Below are 25,248 nucleotides of genomic sequence, written 5' to 3'. Positions count from 1 at the left end.
ACACACACACACAAAATGCATTTCATAGTAACCAGATACCAAAACAAAATGTCAACAGCAGCAGCAGCATTCTGAATGCAGTTAGGATTACACACATCTGTGAGTTATCACCATAGCCATTGCCTGAAGCATGAAAACTGAGTAAGGAATAGACAGGCACAGAGACACAGACACACAAACAGAGACAGAGACAGATACAGAGAAAGAGAAAAGGGGGGACAGATGGTGGACAAAGAGAGAGAGAGAGAACAGGCATCATGAGAGAGAGAGAGAGAAGAGAGAATAAAATGCAAATATGGACTTCATTACAAAATTATGCAGCATATTTGTGTTTTTAAGTAAACTGTAATGATAGAGACAGAATGAGAGTTGCTCCACCAAAGCAAAGGGAAGCCATCGAGTCAAGTCAAGTCAATTCCAAAATGATTATTTGTCACAACAAAACAATACTCATGAACAACTTTCACACCCTACTCTCAGGTTGACCTCAGTTTCAATCCCCCTCCACTTCTATGCTTGGGGTGAGTCCTGTCAAAGTCTTCGGTGTCAGCAGATTCATGGAGGACTGTGGTGGCAATCTCCACTTTGCGGAGACAAACACTCTATTTGCTTCTGCGGCTTAGTGATTACTGTAGTCAGCTGGGTGCTTTGTGGAAGGTTTTTCTGTGTATGTTAAGTCAGAACAGGCACTACTGAACCCGGCTCAAGTGACTCAGCAGGGTCTCCTCTGGTGTGTGGCCTCCTGGTGACCTAACATCACTGGTTCCCTGTGGACTGCCAGTGCTGGTGATGCAACAGACGAACTGGGAACTTGGAATTAGCTGCATGGAAGTTAGGTCGCTGAAAAGCTGCAGATGATGGGGCAGCAAAGAATAAACAAACAATCAAACAAACAAGAATCATGTCTGCATGCATGTATGCACATGTTATATATCAGCACCTCTCTTTTCAGGGAAGAAAAAACAATAAACCCTCCTGAGATGTTAGTGAATAATCTTTTGCGTTGATACCCATAGATACACATACTGAGTCAGAAACTACAGTACTACACAGCAAGTGTTTGTGGTTGGAACCCCCACGTTAACCCGTATAAATCTATCAACAGGATTTTGACATGGTTTTTCAATCTGCCATTGAGGCAGCCATTCATGATCTTGTGTGGACGGGGCTGGGGGGAGAGATGATGTAACAATGACCCTGAGAACAGCAAAGAGATGGTGAAGATGCCAGCATTGGCACAGCGTGTACCGTACCTCGGCAGACCAGGTGGCAGGAGCAGACTTGCTGGTACTGCTTGTAGCGGTCCAGAAGACACCGGGTCCCTTCCAGCGGATCCAGCAGCACGCAGTCTGGGTGGCTGTCTGCATAGCTCTGCAACACACACACATACAATCTTTTTAATCTTTTTTTCTCTTTTTTCTTTTTTTGCTGCCCTATCATCTGCACCATTTCAGTGGCATTACTCCCACGCCACTCATTCTGAGTCCCCCATACACAACACCTGGGTACGTTTGTTGCAGTCCCATCATCAGCAGTCCACAGGGAACTATCTATGTTAGGCTGCGTGAAGGCCATCTATCAGAGGAGACCCTGCACTGCTGCTTAGTCACTTCAGGTGGTGTACAGTAGTCCTGTTCTGATTTAACGTACTTCGGACACCACCTACTTAGCCCCCTACTAATGACAGTAATTCCTTAGTCACAGAACCAGACTGAGTCAGTGTCCCCTCCACAGTAGAGACCAGTTTCAAGATTTGATAAACCTTTGAACCATGATCACGACATTGTTCGACAAACAACATGCCCCATTAATGAACATACTGCAAATAGCAAAGTAAGAAAAAGCTATTGCACAAATTTAAACATTTCACTATTTTATAAAGCTGCTTAATTTCAACTGTACATCTTTACTACCATTTAATAAACTGCAGAAACTGAAAACAGATTCTGGAGCAACGTACTTTTTTTGCAAATATTTTCTACATAAATCAGCACACTTTGGACATTCCATAACAGAATGAAATGGTCTCCAATAACTAGGCTGCCTGTTCAAGCCAGAATTGAACATAAAGTTGCCTGCCTATGCTTTCTGTGCCTGAATTGTGATACCACACCCTCATATCTTTCTGAGCTTGTTAACCCGTACTTGCCAAACACAACATTGAGATCTCTTGATTCCTCCCAGCTAACTGTTCCCCGACACTTCCTTAACTCCTGTGGAAAGAGGTCATTTTCCATCTTCTGCCCAACAACTTGGAATTCTCTGCCTATTGCTCTCAGACAAACAACTCATCTATCTACCTTTAAAGTAAATCTTAAAACTTATCTCTTTAAAAAATACTTGTCATAACTCAAATAGTGCTGTTGTCCTGGGCCCGTGGCAATGTGAGTGTGTGTGATGGGAGAGTAGAGAGAATGGGAGTGGGTAGATGGATGGTGGTGGTGTTGTTTGAAAGGGAGAATGACCCGATTTTTACCCCTTTTACCTTTTCTATCCAAAATTTTATTTTACAATTTTTACAAAATCTGTGGCATGCAGATTACAATTATGTTCCTTTTTACATGTATGTATTCTAAGTGAAAATTGCTGTCATCTCAGCCGTTTAATCATGTGTGTGTGCGTGGGTGTTAGTGTGAGTGTTGGTGTGTAACAGTTGTAGTATTGATAGTATGTTACTTTGTGAGTTTTATGCATTGCGTTTTTTTTTTTTTATAATATTAATGATTCTGTTTCATGTTTCTACTACTTTTTATATGCTTTGTTTCACTTTAGGTACTGGATTGTAAAGCGCTTAGAGCTTGCTTATGCTTGTATTATAGCGCTATATAAAAATTAAATATCATTATTATTATTAATATTATAGGTCTGATTTATTACACTCTTTGCAGGTTCATAAGGTTCATAATTCACTTGCTATGCTATTTCACATCCCATGTTCTATCCATAACTGTGACTACTGCATCTGAATTTTAAAATCTAATACCGTATGTGTGTGGTGTATGACATTCATTTCTTTCCATAAAAAGTTCATGTTTGTAATACATACATTCATTGCACTTACTATCACACACACACACACACACACACACACATACACACACACACACACACATACACACACACACACACACACACCACCACCACCAACAACAACAAAACAAAACAACAACAAAAAACAACCCAAAAAAACAGTTACCATAACAGGTATTACCATGTTATTACCATGGAAACACCATTACAAACAAAAACAGACACACACACACACACACACACAACCATATCCCCTCTCTCATACATGCTCCAGACTGATGAACATCAACCATACAGAAACAAAAATAGTTATACAGTTGCTTTGCCATCGATCAAACAAACAATATATATATAAATACATACACAAAGAAAAAGAAAGCAACATGCGGAGAGACAAACAGACAAACACAGCAACCAGAAATAACAGCCTAATCAAATCAATCCATAACCTGGCATGCGTATAATTGCTTAATGTCTGGGGGGGAACCGACATGCTGGCAAAGAGAAAAGGAATGGGCTTTTTTTCCTCACGCATGTTATTGTTCTGACCACCAGAAAATGGCCACACCATAAAAGAGTTGGGCTAATTCATGACTAAACTATTCTTGTTATTATTCTTCTGCTTGTTTGGTCTCCAACCCCCTTTTCACTTCTACATGTATGTCTCTGGGAGTGGACGGATACATGTAAGCGTGATCATTTTTTACCTCAACAATTTTTCATATACCTACTCTTGTTAGTTGACTACTACAGCTTTTGTTTAATTAACGTCCCAAGTGAAAACCTCTAAATTTTCTTTCAATATCCTATATCAGCTCACTCACACACACACACACACACACACTCTCTCTCTCTCTCTCTCTCCCCCTCTTTCTCACACACACACACACACACACACACACACACACACACACTGGTTATATATGAACCACCATTTCATGTGCATATGTGATTATTCATATCAAAGATCTGGTTGACCCTGCTAGCAACAGAAGGATGATAGAAAAATTAAATCATCAAACATGCATAGCTCCCTCAAAACTGAGTGTGGTTGCTACAATAGCGGGGTAACAGAAAACAAAAACAAAACACAACAAAAAAAAAAAAAGGAAAGAAAGAAAGAAACTAAACAAACCAAAAAAGAAAAGAAAAGAAAGACAGTGCAATAACAAGGCACCTCACCAATCAAAGAGACAGAACACAGTGACAGCCAACAGCCCAAGCAATGGAGCAGAAAGACACATTAACAACAGAGAGGAAAACAAACCACTTGCCACTAAAATGAGATGATGCAACTTACAATACTGTGTGTGTGTGTGTGTGTGTGTGTGTGCGTGTATGTGTGTGTATGTCTCTGTGTGTATGTTCATGGGGCGGAGTTTTTTGTGTTTGTTTTGTAGTCCTGCTTTAAAAAAAAAAAAATCTTTATCACTTTAGCTGTAAGACGAACTTGGGCTGATAAAGCAACTCTCTATCAGCAATAGAAAGAAAGAAGAAATCCCCCCGCCACCCCCATACCTCCAAAAAACCAAACCCACCCACTACACTCACACCATCCACAAATTCACTGTCTGGAACATCTCATTTCCAAACATAACCCTGGCCCTCAGCCACCTGGCTATGCGTCACTGCTCTCACAAACCCCACCTTGAGCTGTGCGCACCTACAACAATACTTGTGGAACTGGAAGTGCGTACAAATGGGAAAACCGACGTGGGAAAGAAAACACAAACCCACTACGAATGATGCGCACCGACAATACCCTGGGAAACTGAAAGTACGTATTAATGGGAAATTTGAAGAAAAAAAAGAAAGAAAAGAAAAAAAAATTAGAAGAAAAAAAAAGAGGAAAAAAAATCTTCTGGGGGGTTTAGGGGCTAGTGATGAAAGCATGTGAAGCATAAAAAAGGAGGAAGAAAGAGGAGAAAAAAAGAGAAACAAAACCGCTCCATGACCTTAATGTAACTGTGGCCAAATAAAATAAAAGAGAGAGAGAGAGAGAAACACAAACACACACAAAGTTGTTAAAAATATACATACATATCATGTGTGCACTCACTCACATAGGAAACTTAACAGCCAGTGCCTAAGCCTTGTCCATTGACGTGTAATTTGGTTACTTAATACTTCTGAGGTGAGTAGGCCTAGTTCCATGATATTATTGAAAGTAACTTACTTCTGTGCAAGTAAACAATCAATAAATCCCACTCTGGACTGGTTCAATTCATCCTTGCAACTTTGCTCTTTCTCCTCTTCTGTGTTCAATGGCTGCAACTGCCATGTCCTCTCAAACAGAGTAACCAGTAGGCTCTTGCTTTACAAGTGTGACTGTTTTAATTCCGCCATTTAGGCATTCACACTCATATCTGTGGGTTGCAAACACTGAATACTCAAATTTCCACAGACCACCATTTGCTGACATGGATTACAACATCTTTAACTTAAGTTTCCACAAACCAGCAAATGCTGACAGGATGATTAATTCACATTTTCACAGACCACCAAATGCGGACATGGATTACCGGATCTTTTACTCAAGTTTCCACAGACCACCAACACTGACATGGATTACAGGATCTCTAACTCAAGTTTCCAAAGACCACCAAATGCTGACAGGATTACAGTATCTTTAACTAAAGTTTCCACAGACTACTAAAATGAAAAGCTGACTTGAATTACAGAATCTTTAACTCAGTTTCAACAGACTACTAAATGCTAACAAAGATTACAGGATCTTCAATATGCATGTCAAATTTCCTGCATGTGTTTACAAATAAAGGGATCAATGCACAAGTAGATCTGCTGTGTGTCAACCTGGAAGATCAGAAGAACTTATATCCACCCTTAACCATCCACCCTTAATCCAAGATCTGCGATTTGAACCCAGGACCTTTACGTCGGAAGTCAATGCTCTTATCACTCTGCTTTTGCACCTGTCCTTTACTTACATAACGCACCTGTGAAACCTTAGAAACTGTGTAACACACACAAGGATAAACATAGCATGAAGTCAGTCTCATGGGAAAGTAGGTAAAGCGCACACACACACAAGCTCATATCCCTTTCACTCTCTCTCTACCTGTCTATCTACCTTTCATAAGCCCTGTTGTTATTGCTCTCTTGCTCTCCCCCCCCCCCCCCCCAAAAAACAAGCATTCTACCCATGCATCTTTCAGTCACTGCCATATTTTTTCCCTGCACCAGATTGTGTGGCCCCTGAAGTAACACTGGCCTGGAGGAGGAAACACAAGCAACAGCCTTATACGGCACATCTGAACTTGCTTTTTGTTTTCCCAACCAAAAAAAAACAAACCAACTTTTCTTCACATATGTTTTTAGACATACACACACGCGCGCATGTGCATGTGCGCGCACACACATGAACATACACACAAGTACAAAAACATGCGCATGTGCATGTGCACACACACACAAACCACAGATGCTCAGATGAAAAAATGCTCAAACATTCTCTCTCTAAATGCTCTATCATTCTCTCTCTCTCTCTCTCTCTCTCTCACGCACAGGTGCACACACACACGCACATGTGCACACACACACATGCACACAAACACATGTATACACACAATCATCCCCCATCACAAAACCAAACAAACAAATTCTGCATCTCCCCCTACCTCCCCCCCACCGCCACCCTGCCTGTTCATTGTGGCCACTATCAAGTGAGACAGGCACGGCATTGATCCCTTCAGCACAAGTGAACTGATTACAGGGCCCTGGCAATCACTTCCCTCATCATCTGACATCAGGCACCATGCAGGGCCTCTGCTGGAAACACACACACACACACACACACACACACTCACACACACACTCCCTCTCTGTCACTCTGTATGTCTGACTGATTCTTTTGACTGAAAATTAATGCACCTGCTTGACAGTGTCTGTGCAGATAAGAAGTCAATGTCTAGTACATACTTGTCCAGTGTCCAAAAATAAGACAACTGTTCTTTCAAAAACTAGCCAACCAGTTACAACCAAACACATATTTGTACATAGGAGATGTTTTGAATAATTATTCATTACTTCAAAAAATTTCTGAATGTCTGATTGAAAGTCCAGCTGGTATCTACCTTCAACTGATCACGTTTTTTGTTATGATAAGCATGCTTTTCACTATTATGGATGATTAACTCACTGTTATAATTCATGTTATAGTTCACTGTTAGTACTGTCCTTCGTAGCTCTTCGTTTTCTACTACATGTACTCACTACAGTCATCCCACCACTTCTTCTCAAGTACCCGCCTCATCTCCCATACGCACATACCCCCCCACCCCCCACCCTTTTTTTTCTTTTTTCCACCCTCGTCTGATATCACTAAACTGTGAAAAGACGTCAAACCAAACTGAACACACACAATCTCTCTCTATCTCTCAGAAATCACTCCTTCTCCCTCTCCCCCTCTACCTGTCTGTCTGTATCTCTGATTGATGCTTTTGACTGAAATGAATACACCCCCTTGACATTAGAATGCTGCTGTCAATAAAATGTCAAAGTGTCATAGTCTCTCTCTCTCTTTCCCTATCTCCTTCTCTCTCTCTTTTTCGGTGAGCTGTCTGATAAATTATCACTCCTTCTCCCTCTTCCTGTCTGTCTGTCACTGTCTCTCTCTGTCTGTCTGTCTGTCTGTCTGTCTCTCTCCATCTGTTTATCCTAGAAACTCTTCCATTGCCCATGCTGTAGAATTCTGCTCCGCCATGGTTCTGAGGCTGAGGTACAGGTGATGGTCAAGAACAGGCGGGAGGGAAGGAGAGAAAGAGAGAGAGTGAGGAAGAGAAAGAGAGGGAAGGAGAGGGAGGAAGAGAAAGAGAGAGATCTATTAAAAAAAAAATATATATATATATAAAAGGAAAAGAAATGCAGAAAATTCACAAATAACAGTGTTTCACAGCTTCTTTGTCTCCGAGTCAGGCTAACTAAAAAGCTAACTAAAAAGGCTGGTAGATTCTCAGAAAGCAGCAGGTCAGCTTAAAACACACACACACACACACACACACACACACACACACGTTTTATCACTACAATTTTGCTGAATTTATTGGGGGCGGTGGGGAGATGGGTTATGATACGTCAACAATAATTGTCAGTATCAATTTCATGGAGGTGTCAGAGCATGCTGACTGGTCCATTCATGCTATACCACATCTGCTGTTTTAAAAAAAAAAAAGGCAGCAGATGCCTGACCTCATAAACCTCCTGTGCACTGAGAAGGCCTTGAAAGCTTACCCTAAGCTTCTGTAACTGTAAAGCATTAAATTTTTGAAAAAAAAAGAAATAAAATAATGAGATGAGAAAAATGTATAAGTAAATACTTCAAAACATAGTGAAGGGTAGGTTTGTATGAAACATTAACATCAAATAAAATAAAACAGTCATGACAAAATAAATAAGTGTGTAAATACTTTACAAAATACTTAAATAGTGAAGCATAAGATACAGAGAAGGCATATCACTGAAATAAAACGAGAACAATCATGGTCCATGTTCAGCGAACTCAAGTGCACCCACACATACACACGCTCTCACCTTCACAAGCATACAAATACACACATACAAACATCCAGGTATATACACACATATATACAACATACACAACACACACTCAACTGTCTCACAGATACGAAGGCCCAACCCTCAACCGACAAACAAAAGTATACACTGGCCCCACCCAACATAATTTTATATGCACATAAATTCAAACACCTACGCTAACTTCAGTGATATTGTAAAAACAACATAACTTAGCTGCTATGGAGAAGGCAGTGTGGAGGGAGAGGGGGGTGTGGGTTGAAGAAGAGGAGGAGGAGGAGAAGCAGAGGAGAGGGATTGTGCATCTGTCAGAGAACACCACACCCTACGATACACATCATGATACATGCAATACCCCCCTCTCTCATTCAGCATATGCACCCCAACACATAGACAGAATAAAAACGGCACAGGTGTTGTCACTTTATGTTCTTTATGTCACTTGTACTTGCTTCATATGTGTGTGTGTGTGTGTGTGTGTGTGTGTGTGTGTGTGTGTGTGTGTGTGTTTGAGAGAGAGAGAAAGAGAAAGAGAGAGAGAGAATATGTGTAAATGAGTGAGTGAGTGTGTGTGTGTGTGTGTGTGTGTGTGTGTGTGTGTGCGCGCGTGTTTGGGAAAGATAGTATGTGTGACAGAGTGTGTGAGTGTGTGTGTGTGTGTGTATAGTTTAGTTGTATACTTTGTGACAAATATGCACGTTGCCTTGTATTCTATTAGGTGATGTCAATGCTATTTTTCTTGTATTCTTTTAGGTGATGTCAATGCTATCATTAAGCATCAGTCTTTTCAGTTTTCTCTTCACTGACAATGACATCAAATGAAAAAAGAAGTGAATATGTGTCTGTGAGTCTCTGTGTGTGGTGTGCATAGTGTGGTGTGGTGTGTATATCATGTATGTGTGTGCATGTGTGTAATGTGTTTGTGCATGTGTACATGTTCACACATATCTGTACATGTGTGTGTATGAATGAATTGTATGTATGAGAATGGTGTGTCATGTCTCAGACACATTAAAACCACTTTGATCTTTTAAAACAATAAGTAAAAGGAAAACAACAACAAGAAAAATGAGGTGAATTGGAAAAGAAGAAACAAATCATTTATCCATATGAAACCAGCATATCCTTGTTACCAATGTACCTGTATGTAACTGCACATGAGAGCTTTGTACATCGAACTACAGTTACACTTTGTGAAATTACCATGTACCGGTATTTTACTATATATTTAATATGCGATCTGTGGCATCCTTCAGTCAAAGTGGAGTGATGGCCTAGAGGTAACGCGTCCACCTAGGAAGCGAGAGAATCTGAGCGCTCTGGTTTGAATCACGGCTCAGCTGCCGATATTTTCTCCCCCTCCACTAGACCTTGAGTGGTGGTCTGGACGCTAGTCATTCGGATGAGACGATAAACCGAGGTCCCGTGTGCAGCATGCACTTAGCGCACGTAAAAAAAAACCCACAGCAACAAAAGGGTTGTTGGCAAAATTATGTAGAAAAATCCACTTCGATAGTAAAAAAAAAAAAAAAAACTGCACGCAGGAAAAAATACAAAAAAATGGGTGGCGCTGTAGTGTAGCCACACGCTCTCCCTGGGGAGAGCAGGCTGAATTTCACACAGAGAAATCTGTTGTGATAAAAAGAAATACAAATACAAACAAATACAAAGTTGACCATGGGTGATGCATCCTGTCTAGTCATTTCTGGCTGGCTGCAAGGCTGGAGCAGCACTGCTTGTGAGTAAGCAGACCAGTGCCTGGGGTAGCAGTCTCTGTTGAAAAGGTCAAATCTGTCTGTCGTGTCTGGTGTCTGGTCTGTTGGAGTCCTTTCTCATGCATGCCTGCTGGGCTCAACAGCTTTTCTTCCCCACGTCTTGAGGTGTTGATTCTGTGTATCGCTGCTGTAATTTTTTTTTTTTTTTTTTTTAACCACCAGCTATCTGGGCCAAGCTGGTTGAGTTCTGTGGGCGTGTGTTTTAACATTGGTAACTATTAAATGTCTGAAGTAGACTACTCTGTGTTTTAAACTGTGCTGACTCTGTGTGTATGTGTGTCTGTGTGTGTTTGTGTGTGCGTGTGTGTGTGAGTTGTGTGCTGTGGGTGCACACATGCATTCTTGCATGTGTGCATGCATACATATGTTCGTCCATGCATCACACCACTTTCTATACTTTCTTTCCCACCAAATGTAACTAATACCTCCACCATCACCATACCACCTCAACTCCCCAATCACAACCATAACCTACCTGCCACTTCTTTTTTCTTCTTCTTCTCCAGTACATGCTACTAATAACCACTCTTCCCCTTTGCTCCCCAACTAACCCCCCTCCCCAAACACCTCTCTGCTACCTTCACCTCCCCTTCCCTTTCCCTCCCTGCCCTCAATTCATGTTGAAGTGTGTAGTGAATGCCTGCATGAGTAATTATCACCTGGTTCTGAAGGCAAAAACTAAACCCAAAAGAAGAACGAAAAAGGAGAAAAGCAGCAGCCGCCTTGACACTTTCCTACTGACTACATTTTATGTGGGACATTTGTCCAAATCACAGCAGTTGGCAGCAAGGCATTAAACTATTTAAAGGGAACAGGGAAGGAACAAAGAGTATGTAGGGCACGTTGACAGGGGACGGAGGAAGGCACACAAAAACATCCCTGACTTGGAGGACAAAACCTTGCCCCATTTCAAGCTGTCAAGGGCAGGGAGGACCTGCCATATAAAAGGTCTCAGGAACCATGTGGCAGAAACAAAGCAAATCCTGCGTGACTGACGGATGATCATGATGCCAAGAAAATGTAAAGTGATAAACCTTTTTTTCTGTTGTTGTTGAGGGAGCTGGAACAATGTAGCAAAAACTATTGATCATCAGTCAGAAGCAAAGGAAATCAAATGTGTGATGATGAAGTATTTATATATATAAGCTATCATGGCCAAACAATGTAAAGCAATGAATGAATCAATACAAAAATGTTCCCTCCTTAATAACTTCAGAACCATGCCTGTGTGTACAACACACACACATTGTAAAATAATAATTACATTAAAAAATATACACACACAAACTTCTGAACCAACCCAGATACAAACACACTGAGAGAGAGAGAGAGACAGAGAGAGACAGAGAGAGACAAAGAGAGAGAGAGATACTGTTAAGCAACAAAAAATATACAGACAACTATAAATCAAACTATATATTCACATACATTCACACACAGACACACACGCACACACACAAGAATGGAGTCAGCCACATTGATATACAAAGAAAGACAGCAGCAAAGAGAAATACAAGGACAGAATGACAAAAGCCAAGAGAATTAAAAACTAAAATAACAAACAACAACAAACAAAACCAAAAAATCCACATGCACTTAACTTTGAACGCTAAAGTTCAAACAGCAACCACAATCTTCCAACTGATACTTTCTCAACACAACATCCCTCTCCACCCCAGTTCTTCATTAAAACTAACAGCAGCCCCTAAAAAAAGCTGTATGTTGTTTTGTTGTGTATGTGTTTCTTTTTTGTTCGTTTTAAAGCAACACAGAACTTTGAAAGCACAACAGTCTTTTTAACAATTCCAGGCATCCATTTCAGTGGTAAACAAAGAAAAAAAAAGTGTGCTTTTTTCTAACAGTTATTTTATTTCTTCTTTTTTTTCTTTTCTTTTTTTTTCATGTGAACAGGACTGGCAAAAATACCCTCCCTGCCAACTGTGACTTCCTCCTCATCTCAGCTTCAGACTACTGAAAATAAGGAGGGAAACAAGGAAGAGAATGAGAAGGAGCTGAAGAAGAAGAAGAAGAGGAGGAGGAGGAAGATAAAGAAGATAAAGAAGAAAAATAAAAATACATGGTTCACAGAGGTTTGTAGCAAGCAAAATCCACTCTGCCCTGGCTCTCTCTCTCTCTCCACCCCATATCCATCCTCCACACGCCCCCTCCCACCCCCACCAGCAGTTGTAAAGGTGGGTATGGGGAAAGGAGGGGACGGGTGTGGTAAAGTGAAAACACATCCAACCCCAACACCCAACTACACTTTCCACAAATGAAAAAGTCTCTATTTCTCTTGACTTCTGGTGCAGTTTCCTCTAACACAACAGGTGAAGGTATGTTTTCATTGGTTTTTTGAAGACAAGAAAACAACAAAAAGAAAAAAAAATTAGAAAATCAACTCTCTCTCTCTCTTTCTCTCTCTCTTTCGTTTCTAGTATATCACATTACATGAAAAGACACTGAACTCAAGAATGAACACACACACACACACACACACACACACATGCACACACACTCACCCTCGCACACATGCCAACATACACCAACCACACATGCCTAATACCAGCAGACTTTCATGTCATGATATAAAGCAGTAAATCTTTCTCATTACCACTAAACTTCCACTTAAGAGCCACTCTGGTTAACAGCTATGCATTGCCCCTCTTAGACTAGTTAGAGGTCCTCTTTGACATTTGCTCACAGCCATAACACACAAAATACACAACACACACAAACATGTTTCTGAAGAAATGCACACACACACACACACACACACACACACACACACACACACACACACACACACACACACACACACACACTTGCTCATACAACAGCTGCACCCAAGCAATCTCCATATACACACATCTCACATGTGCAACACTCTGTCACTGACAAACCAGGATGATGAAAACGAACACGAACATATGTACAATGCACTGGTATGACTTGCCATATTCAGTCTTGGCTAAACTGTTAGTTTTATGCCAAACACACACACACACACACACACACACACACATGAAATATTCACTTTGTGACAGACAGTCCAGGATGTAGCAAATTTATGAAAATGCAGTGTTATGACTTGTCATATTCAGTCTGGGCCAAACTTAGTTGTTGTTTTTTGCAAAACTCATGTTCACACACACACACACACACACACACACACACACACACACACAAAAGATATGTTCACCCTGTCACTGAAAAACCAGGGTGCTGTAAATGAACAATGCATTGTTATGACTTGTCATACTCAGTCTTTGCCAAACTATTGGTCACTTTGTTTATTCCCAAAAAATTTGGTCACTTTGTTTATTCCCCAAAAATTTCCTGCCCATTCTCATTCATTATCTTTCCTGTCACATATTCAATTGAACATATATGTAAACATACATAGTTCAAGAACACACAAACACACACACACACACACACACACACACACACATCTATATAAGTATTTATATCAACCACACACACACACACACACACACACACACACACACACACACAAACTATACACACACACATATGTGAATGTAATTTTCCTCCTAAAATCACTTTAAGTGAATTGACGTTAAATTTATGGTCATCCAACTCACTCACACACACACACACACACACATATGCATGCACATACGGACACACACACACACACAAATCCGATTATTTACTTTACCAATGCTCCTGAAACTCTTATCAACCTTGGAATATCCTTGCAGTACCTGCACACAAGACAGGTCTATTCCGGCCTCTGCACTCCTGGGCTATGGGTTTCTCTACCCCACCTTAGCTCTCCCCACAAACAACACACCCTCTTTCCACCAACCTACCCCACATAGCCACTTGCAGGCTGGCAGCAGATCATTGCAACATGCCCTCAGTGGGTGAAGAAGGCCTAATTTAATAAGTTTTTAATCCATTGTGTCAGAAGAGCAACTGAATAAAAATACCGACATACATATATCACATGCATAATAACTACTCTCTCTCTCTCTTTCACACACACACACACACACACACACACACACACACACACACACACACTTATACAACCATACCTGTATGTTATGGATATACTGCTGTGCTGTGGCATTGCCATTCTCTGCCTTGGCCAAAATGTCAGTCACTTTGTGCACAATGGCGTCAATGGGCCCCTGCTCCTCTAGCGGCTTGCTCAGGTCCAACTGACACACAGGTAACACATAACACCATTATGGTCTCTTTTGACACATAGGTAACACATATATATCACCATTATGGTCGCTTCTGACAAACAGGTAACAATACTGATCATTATGCCATGGTCACTTCTGACACACAGGTAACAATGTTATGATCACTTCTGACACAGATAACAGTATTATGGTCTTTTCGACCACATGGAAAACAACACTTTGGTTTCTTCTCACATGCAGGTAACACCAGGATGGTCACTTATGACATGCAGGTAACACCAGGATGGTCACTTCTGACACACAGGTAATACCAGGATGGTCACTTATGACATGCAGGTAACACCAGGATGGTCACTTATGACATGCAGGTAACACCAGGATGGTCACTTATGACATGCAGATAACACCAGGATGGTCACTTCTGACACACAGGAAACAATGTTATGGTCTCTTCTGAACACAGATAACAGTACCATGGTCACTTCTGACATGCAGGCAACACCAGGATGATCATTTCTGACATGCAGGTAACACCAGGATTATCACTTATGACATGCAGGCAACACCAGGATGGTCACTAATGACACACAGGTAACACCAGTATGGTCGCTCCGGACACACAGGTAACACACTATGGGTCATTTGACCTGCTTGCCACAAAACCAATGGATTATTTTCTACGTTACTGGGTCAGGAAAAACTTTCTCCCCCCTCACCCCTCCCCCTCCCACCCCCTCCTCCCCCATTAGCAATCCCCCTCCACCACCCACAGTGTATTTTCATTTGTACATTGTCCATCGCACTCTTTTGCATGTGAAATGTTGTTTGCGTGCATGTGTGCATGTGTGTTTGTGTGTGCAGGTAGTCAGAACCAGTGAAACAAAAACAAAAAAAGTGAAAGTACATCGTAAGTGGATTCAGTCAAAATGTCCACTGCCTGAAAGGGGCAACAAAGTCTGATAATAGTGATATATATGAACTCTTTCAAACTCAAGATTTTGAATAGACGATTGTGGAATCATCCATGACATTTGCAAAATTTAATGCCCAAGGGAAGGGTAAAACAAATTCATCATATATGTTTTGATGTTGTCAGTGAAGAGTGTTCAATGAGTTGTATGAACAATCAGAACTATTGTGTTCTGTCTAACAAGTCATCCACTTACACCAAGGAGATCATGTAATTCCAAGCTGACAGTATACCCAATCATCACAGTTGTCAAGTGTCCATATGCGCAATTGTTCATATGCACAACGCCATGGGTAGTGCTAGTAGCCATGAGGATGCTGTGCCTTCAGACAGATATCGGGAAAACAGATACTGTGATAAAGTGGAGTGGGCAGTAAGTGTTCTAGTGAAATCCATCTTTGTGGTTGACCTTTGTGTGAGACTGCGTTTCTGTTATCATTTGGTTCTGTACACGCTCTGAACCGCATATCGGATCTTTGACTTATCTGTAGAACTCTACGTCACACACAAGCGCACACACTTTTGCACATGCACATGGGCACACACAATTATCTGGCATCGATTTTTTGTTGTTGTTGTTGATTTTTTAGTCTGAAATTATCTGGCACTGTGTTCTGCTGCAATTCACAACACTGAAGTGACCACTGTTTTGTGTCACCTGGTTCTTGGTGCAAGATTTATCTTGTTGTTTGCAATGCTCATCTAATCAGTGTCAAATGTCACAGGCACGGCAGTATTTTTTTCTCAGAGTTTGAAATTGCAGTCACAATTATTTTACAGGAGTATTAGGGAGACCTCCAAAAGGCCTTTTGGCCTGGTTGACTTTCTGATTGATGTCAAGTGACCAGCTTGCTGTCAAAATGAAGGGTCATGAATTTCAAATTTGTATGCATGCGTCAATGACCAATGACCAACTCCATACCCAAACCCTGACAGTGTCTACTAACACATTATTATGGTCTTTTCTGACACTCAAATTGCATTAGAATCTCTCTGTATCACACACACACACACACACACATACACACACACACATTCCTTTCCCATCCTCATATCATTTTCTCCCCATTCTGACATTCAACTGAAAACTAATCAATATGCCCACCTCCCCTCCAAACCTTCCCCATCCCTTCCCCTCCCCTCCCTTCCTCCCAGCCCCTTCTATTCGCTCCTCCTTGTCAACAGACCAGAATCCCACAGCTCCAGAAATCAATGAGCGTTCATTCAGCAGCAGCAGCGCCCTGACTGGGATCCACTACAGGTCTGTCCAGCCATGCACAGCTCAGTTCTTGCACAGCACCCCCTTACCCCGAGTACTCCCCAGTGCCCCCATCGCCCACTGTCCCGCTCTGTTGCATTTTAGCTATTGACTCTCGCAAGCCAAACTGTTGAGGCTTCTCCAAATAGTAGCCTTGCCCCTTCTGTTTCATGGGGATTGAATGAAAAGCACTCTGCTGCCCTCCAAGGAAAAACAAAGTCGTTACTGCATGCCGCTTGTCACCATGGGCTATCTCACATTATGCAACTGCGTGTGTAACCTTGTGGAAGAAAGACAGAAAGAACTGAGTGAAAGAGAATTTGAGAGAGAGAGAGGGTGGGGAGGTGAGTGAGAGAGAAAGAGTGTGAGGGAAAGAAGAGAGAAAGAGAGTGACAGAAAGAAAGAGGGTAGAGACAGATGCATTTATAACTGATTCATTGATTGTTGAGAGACACAGACAGGGAGAGTCACAGGCAGTGGTTAGCGATTATGTTGTTGCTGTTTGTTGCTAGCTGTCAGTATTGTCTTTCTTTCCTTCTTTCCTTGCATTCTTTTTTCTTCTTGCCACCCTAAGGTCGCTGATGGGAATTACACACAATCTGACCCTACAATAAACCCCTTCATTTCATTTAACATCTGTGAAAACTCAAAATAAACAGTGTGGTTTATCTGCATCTATTTTTCACCCAATTACTAGTTTGTGCGACTCAGTTGTTACACACACACACACACACACACACACACACACACATACTCTCTCTCTCTCTCACTCACTCAATTCCATTCTTCTTCACCCATCCTCTCCTGAAAACAGATTATAAGCATGAATATGGCAGCTCCAGTAATCAATGATCTTTCATTCAGCACAGTGCTCTAAGGAAGAGAAGTTGTCTTGGATGGAGGCCAATCATCTTCCTGTTTTTGCTTGCTGCAGTTGTTTCCTTCTTCCCAAGTTGCATCCTTTCTTTCTTCTCAAGAGTTCAAGGTCACCAGTGAACATTATACACAATTTCTGTCAGCATCTGTGAAACGTTAGCCTGACAAATGACACAAGGGTTGAACATTAACCTGCACTTGTTTTCCACCACATCTTTGTTTACTACTCTTGATATTTCACACACACACACACACACACACACACACACACACACACACACACACTCTCTGTCTCTCACTGTCCCTCTTTCACATCCATGCCAGACTCTAGCTTTCTCTCTCCCATTCTGATATTCAAAACTAATCAATCCACCCTTTCCCCATCCCCTCCTCCCACCCCTTCCATTCTCCCCTCCTTGAAAACAGACCGAGATTCCACAGCTCCAGAAATCAATGAGCGTTCATTCAGCAGCAGCAACACCCTAACTGGGACCCACTTCAGGTCTGTCCAGCCATACACAGCAATTTTCAGCTTTCAGTTTCTCAAGGAGGTGTCGCTGCATTTGGAGAAATCCATATGTAAATATATATGCTACTTTACATCTGCTAGGCTGACCAGCAGCATAACAACACACTTAGTCAGGCCTTGAGTGCATTCATGTTTGTGTACCAGAATCAGAGTGGGTTTCTTCAATATAATTTTGACAGAGGATAATATTTATGTTGCCATGGGTTATTTTTTGTTTGTTTATTTGAGTTTATTTCAGTGTGCCAAGTGTATACTGCACAAAGGACCTCAGTTTATTCTCATCTGAATGACTAGATACCCAGTTTGATTTTACAGTCAAACTTGGGAGAAAGGGTGAGAATGCGACTCAAACACAGACCGTCACATACACTGTAACGGCGGACAAGTATCTTAACCATTCTGCCACCCTCCTCTCACCCCGCTCTGTTGCTCTTCAGCTGTCAATTCTTGAGCCAGACTGTTGAGGTCACTTCACCAGCCCCTTCTGTTTAATGGATAAAACTAAATGAAAAGCATTTCAAAGCCCTCCAGGGGAAAGTGAAGTCAATACTGCATGCCTGTCACCCAGGCTACTTCATATCATGCAACTGCATGTGTGACCTTGAGAGAGAGAGAGAGAGAGAGAGCAAATTCTAGATAGCTTGTTTTTGATTGTTCATGTTGTTTCCTCCCCAACGTGTGTCCTTCACGTCTGCTCATGACTTTAAGATCACCAGTGAGTAACATTACACACACAAGCAGATAAATGTGCAAATTCCCTTATGACTTTCAGCATTTATATAACATCAATTTGGAAATAATAGACGAGATGTTTACCTGCTTCCCCAATTCTGTTTCACATGCACACACACACACACACACACACACACACACGCACACACACAAATTTATTGTTTATGTTTGTCTTTTGTTAATCTTTCAGCAAAGCCAAACAAATATTACTATCAACTGCAAAGCTTTTTTTTCCCTTTTACAGCATCACATGAGCTCACCATAAACAAATACATTCCCGCCACATGCTCTCCATATATTTTTTATTGACAGGGAAGAACCATCAAATAAATGACTAAACATATAAAAACTCAGTCTCCTGGTCTCTCCATCATTTTTACTTTGTTGTTTTTGTGACTTCATTTATCTTTTAAACCCATTCCCACAAAAAAGATAAAACCGGCTTAAAAAATTATTCATGATGGCAATGTTGGCAATGTTCAAAGGGCTCAAACACACGCCTGGGCCCGTTAACTTTAGCACTAACATCAAAGCGGAAAAAAGAAAAACCAGCGCTAAAGAGATGGGAGACAAGGACTGACAAGGGGCAGTAAAAACAGCAGGACACCGGGGCTAACAAACCATGAACGTGCAACAAGCTGGCATAAACACTGCAGGGTCACTTGTCGTAATGAACCCATTTTTGGCGCCTCTCACTGCCTCCGTAGCGGATGATGAAATGGAGCATGAAAAATGGAAGGTAAATGCGGCAACGTCGCATTCCAGCACAATGACTGTGTGTCCACTTCGCCTTGTTTACACCTTGATTCCCAAGGATCTGCGTCGCAAATTACCTGCCGTGACGTGGATACAACCCTCTCCTTCAGTTCTCACATACTTGGGGAGTTTTAGGGCTCCATAAAGCCTGGTCATTTGTTGCGCTTTTCTCTATATCATGGGCACATCAATGGGTTTATATTGCTCTCTGATGTCCTGTTTATGGCAGAAGGCTCTTTTTTCTTTTTTTTTAATGCAAGCAAACAGATCTCACTTCAGAACACTATCTTGTCTGGTCACTAAAGAATTTTTTTTTAGCAAATTCAAAACATGAATCTCTGATGTCATACAGCTGTCAAATAGTGTTACATTAGAGAAGTTAGTCTGATACAGTTTAATAACATTACTTATCATATAGCAGCTCATATAGATATAACAAGAATCCCTTTACACATACACGCATACTCACACACATCTACATTGTATTCTCTCTCTCTCTCTCTGTGAATCATTCCTCCTAAGTAACTGTACCTCCCCCTAGCACCCTGCCTCAGAACAGGAAAACTTGGCAAAAACAACTGATGCTTTTACTGTGACAGATGATATGGAACAGCCATGAAAATCTGCATTACTGCTTCCATAATAATTTATGAACTGACAGGTGGTTCCATAACCTGGTCCTGCATGAACCTGGTGAACTGAATGGAGTCCTTTCACATGTACTTAATGTGTTGAAAAAGTCTGCTCCATAAACATGTGACCTGGACCCCCTTCCCACACCACTACTGTATGAGTGTTTAGATGTTGTTTTGCCTGCACTTACAAAAATTATAAATGATTCCTTAATTTCTGGTGTCCTCCCTGATGTATACAAAACTGCACTTGTTAAGCCCCTGCGAAAGAAAGCCACTCTGGATCACAATGACCTCACAAGTTTTCGCCCTGTATCCAATCTTGCTTTTGTGTCCAGAATTATTGAAAAAATTGTTCTCTCCCAACTTTCAGACCATTTTGCATTAAACAACCTGTTCTCTTCTTTTCAGTCAGCATATAGATCTGCCCACAGCACTGAAAGGAGGATTCCTTTGGCCAAGCAGAGCAAACCGATAGGCCTAGTTTGCATCAGTGACATGGTACAGTATATGACACTGAAACTGCTTTGTTGAAAGTAGTTAATGACATGTTACTGTCTGTTGATGAAGGTAAACCGTCTGTGTTAACTTTGCTCGATCTGTCGGCTGTGTTTGACATGATGGACCACAATATACTCCTTTCCAGACTTGAACATTTTGGGGGGATTCACTCAACAGTTCTGAGTTGGTTTTCTTCATACCTATCTGACCGCTTCCAGATTGTCTCTGTTAATAACTTTAAGTCTGATCCAACCCTGATCTCCTATGGTGTGCCATAAGGCTCTGTCCTGGGCCCTGTTCTGTTCGTTCTGTACACTGCTCCTCTTTCTGATGTCATTTTTGGCCATTTTGTTCTGCAACACTCTGCAGAACCAAACCAAGTACACAGTCTGATTCTGTCAATGCAGGATTGTATTCTCAATGTTAAATCCTGGATAACATTCAACAAAGTCAAATGATGACAAAACTGGAGCTATGATTATTTCCTCTGCAAGAATGTCCACATCTACTTCTTTTCCTGCCTCTATTGTGGTTGGTGATGCCACAGTTCAATTTTTCTAAATCAGCAAGGAACCTTGGAGTCATTCTTGACTGAAACCTCAATATGCATGCTCAGGTAGTAAATCTGATACGCATAGTCAATTGTGAACTTCGTCGCATCAACTCTATCCATCAGTACCTTTCTGTTGAAACAACTGAAACTCTTATTTCTGCTTTTGTGCTGTCATGAATCAACTGCTGTAATTCTCTTCTCATAGGCTGTCCACATAATATTCTTCAGCGAATTCAAAAGTTCAAAACAATGCTGCCCGTCTAACTCTCGTCCCACATTCTGATCACATTTCTCCTCACCTCCGCACTCTACATTGGCTCCCCACTGAAGCGAGAATTAAATACAAAGTTGCGTGTCTCTGCTATTCTGCTTTCCACTCTGCATGACCTACATATCTTTCTGACCTGATCAGTGTTTACACACCGCAAGAAATCTCCGCTCTTCCTCTGACTGTTACCTTTTTAAACTTCCTTGTGTCAATACAAGAACCTATGGTGAACGTTCTGTCTTCTTTGCTGCTCCTCACATCTGGAACAGCCTTCCTCATCATATCCGTGCATCTGATTCTATTTCTGCTTTTCGCTCATCACTAAAAACTCATCTTTTTAAAACCTATCTATAAGCACTCGCAGCTTCCTTGTTCTCCAACACCACCCATGTCAGCTCACTTTGGATGCATGTAGAGTGGGAAAGGGAGAGTGTGTAGGGGTCAGGGAGGCATGGGGAGGTTGAGAAAGAGTTGTCATGAATGTTATAAGTAACTTGTAATATTTTTCTTTCATGTAAAGCGCCCTGAGCTCTTGGAGAAAAATGGCACTATATATGTACATTATTATCATTATTATTATGACTGGGTCTGTTCACATCCAGCTTCAAGGCAAGAGTGTTCAAGCTGACTGCTGATTCAATCAGCACCCGATTCAGTTGCATGGGGTCATGACCAGTAACTTGGCAACAACAAGTTCTCTCCATTTTTGGCAGTTCTGTGCTGTTTTCTGTGTGTAGAACACTGTCCCCACCACTGAGCTCAGAGCTCACAACATCCTCCCTCTTACCTGCCCCCACACCCCACCCCTCTCCCCCACTTCCCCCTATCTCTTTATCCATCTCTCTCTCTTTTCTAATTCTCTATACAGTTTACTTGTCTCTGTCTTCTCTAAATATTTCTGGATCCCCTGGCAAATTTATGGCAAGATTTCAAGATTTCTGGATAGCCTGTTGATCTTGGAATGCAGCCCCAGCATTTCACTACAAGTCTTTCTCTTCTGCCCAATCTGTGGAATCAGACGGATTTCCAAACTGTTGACTAACTTATTCTAAAGCTTTATATTTCTAGTGCCTTCACCCTCTCTCCACCCCACCCCACCCCACCCCACCCCCGCCCCCACTCCAGCATTTGCCAAGATGAATTTCACAATGCCAGAGTTACAGTCATCATGATGCAATTTTTACTTGATTTTGATATGTTACCAGTTCAATGTTAAGACATGAATATATAATTATGTATATTCTAAATTCATCAGGTCAGTCAGTGCTTGCTCTGTATGCAGATTACGGTCTTTAGTGTTACCTGTGAGTTGCATTTTCTGACAATGTCTTTTTTTCAACTAAAATTCAAGTCTTTTTAATCAGAGACTGTTTCACCATACTTGATTAATAAGTATTCTGAATTAATTTTAAGGGGGTGATGTAACAGTGGTTGCCATCTCACAACCACCATTTTGATAATGCACTTTTTGGACAACCAATGAAAACAATAATCACTTGGGAGGATAGAATGTCTCACACTCACACATCACAGAGATCACATCTATTCTATTTTTCATCTGACAAGGGTTTGCGACTGCCAATCAAGTTGTGTATTGAATAACACTGATCATACATGTTCATTCTTCTTCATCACTACTGGCATAGCCCATCACATACACAGTACTGCCCTCTTCTGTAGTTTCAATTTCTCAAGGAGGCATCAATGCATTCGGACAATTCCATATACATCACATCTGCTAGGCAGATGTATTTGTGTACTTATCAGAGTAGATTTCTTTCAGCAGAATTTTGCCACTTATGTTGCCATGGGTTCTTTTTCAGTGCACCAAGTGTGTGTTGCAAAATGGACCTCGGTTTATCGTCTCAACCAAATGACTAGATGCTCAGGTTGATTTTCCAATCAAACTTCAGAGAAAAGGCGAGACCAGGATTCAAAAAAAAAAAAGCTCACAAACACCTTACTGGCAAATAAGTGTCTTAACCATTCTGCCACCTTCCCGTAGGCTGCACTGCACTGTACTGCATGACACTTTGAACAACACTGCTCTATACTGCAATACATTGTATCATACTGCTCTGATTTCCGCTGTATTGTGAAATACTGTTCTGAAAGATGATTTCTGCTGTATTGTATTTGTAACATACTGTTCTGCATGACCATTTCTGCTGTATCGCAACATACTGCTGTGAATGATGGACTTCTACTTTGTACTGTACAAGTTTGTACTATGCTATACTACAACATACTGTTCTGAATGATGATTTCTGCTGTATTTTAACATACTGCTGTGAATGATGGAGTTCTGAACTGTACTTTGTACTGTACAAGTTTGCACTATGCTATACCACACTGTACTCAACTGCATTGTTCCCTTTCCTCTTTCGAACCAAGAAGCTGTCTACAAAACAGCTAAAGTGCTCCTTAAAATCCCTCTATCTTTGTTCACTTTTGTTTTTGTGTTTTATCATTACCATGAGTGCAGGAGACCCTAAGGTTGAAATGCACTGCTTGTGACTGCTCTGTGTTGCATCGTTGTTCCTGATGCGACCCCTCATTGTGAGTACAAGAACTCTGGGGGTCTTATTCATGTTTCAAAAGTGTTTCGTCTGACAAAACTAAGAAACTTAGTGAAATGGTCTTACACCTTTAATTCTAATATTTTATTTCTTAACAGTTAACACATTCTTAGAATGAGTTATCTTCTGACAAAAAACATTATGATCATGTCCATTTACTGGTGTCCAAGCCACAACTGCTTCCAGTCCACAATGTCCCCCTTGATAAATTAAGACCAGAATCTCAGCAGTTTAGCTATCTTCAATTATCCCAGGTCACTTCTGACCAGCACACTGTCCCTCATGCACACAACCCATGCTGTATTTGACTGACCTTTTATCTCAAAAACTTTGGTAGGAATCCAGCTGGTGTCAGGCATGAAGCATTATAACTTAAAGAAAGCTGGAGTGAAGTTTAACAGTGTTCATAATTCAATAAAATTAAATCCTAAACTCCCCCAGATTTGGGCTGTGGGAACAAAACTCTATAAAACTCTATACACTTAGTGATATGACAACTTTTGTTTTCAACCCAGATACCATACTTTAAGCTGTTTTTTTGTTTGTTTAACCATTTTGCTCTGTTCATTTGGGTGTGGTTTTTTTTTGTTTTTTTTTTTTTTTTAGGAGAGGGGCATGGATTTATTACGCTTTGTTTCATTTTTTATCTGAGGAATATAATTTCTTCTATCTATTTCAAACAGCAAGCATTGAGTTCTATAGTTTAAGTGTAACAGAGGAATTGCTAACTGTTGAAGTGCAATACATCATATATACATATATATATATATATATGTGTGTGTGTGTGTGTGTGTGTGTGTGTGTGTGTGTGTGTGTTACATAACTTTGCACCCAAAACAGCTGTTACCCCCACTGCTGCTACCATCAACTCCATCACTACTACTACTTCTACTGTCACTAACGTGTTTCCACTATCACTACTGCTGCTGATCTACTGTAAATACTCTGCTAAGCAAGACAAAAAATGACTCACCTTCACCAACTCTAATCCACCATTTCTGAAACAAACAATAATACTTCAATTCAACCACTGAAATTCCCCTTATCTTGCCAAG

At 41.1% G+C, this 25,248-nt stretch overlaps 1 protein-coding gene across 1 annotated transcript in view; it reads right to left on the bottom strand.

Annotated features, from left to right (window-relative positions):
* The window catches only part of LOC143296008 (inositol-tetrakisphosphate 1-kinase-like), a 45,112-nt gene that overhangs the window by 17,729 nt on the left and 2,135 nt on the right, over window positions 1-25,248 (bottom strand). The window contains exons 2-4 of the mRNA XM_076607746.1: window positions 25,167-25,191; window positions 14,423-14,548; window positions 1,254-1,371 (exon numbers count right to left, since the gene is read on the bottom strand). Of these exons, the coding sequence (XP_076463861.1) occupies window positions 1,254-1,371; window positions 14,423-14,548; window positions 25,167-25,191 (269 nt within the window). The remainder of the gene's footprint in view (window positions 1-1,253; window positions 1,372-14,422; window positions 14,549-25,166; window positions 25,192-25,248) is intronic.

This window comes from Babylonia areolata, chromosome 21, assembly GCF_041734735.1.
Source record: "Babylonia areolata isolate BAREFJ2019XMU chromosome 21, ASM4173473v1, whole genome shotgun sequence".
Taxonomy (NCBI): domain Eukaryota; kingdom Metazoa; phylum Mollusca; class Gastropoda; order Neogastropoda; family Buccinidae; genus Babylonia; species Babylonia areolata.
The sequence above is the reverse complement of the archived record's forward strand: the minus strand, read 5'-3'. Positions and strand labels throughout refer to the sequence as shown.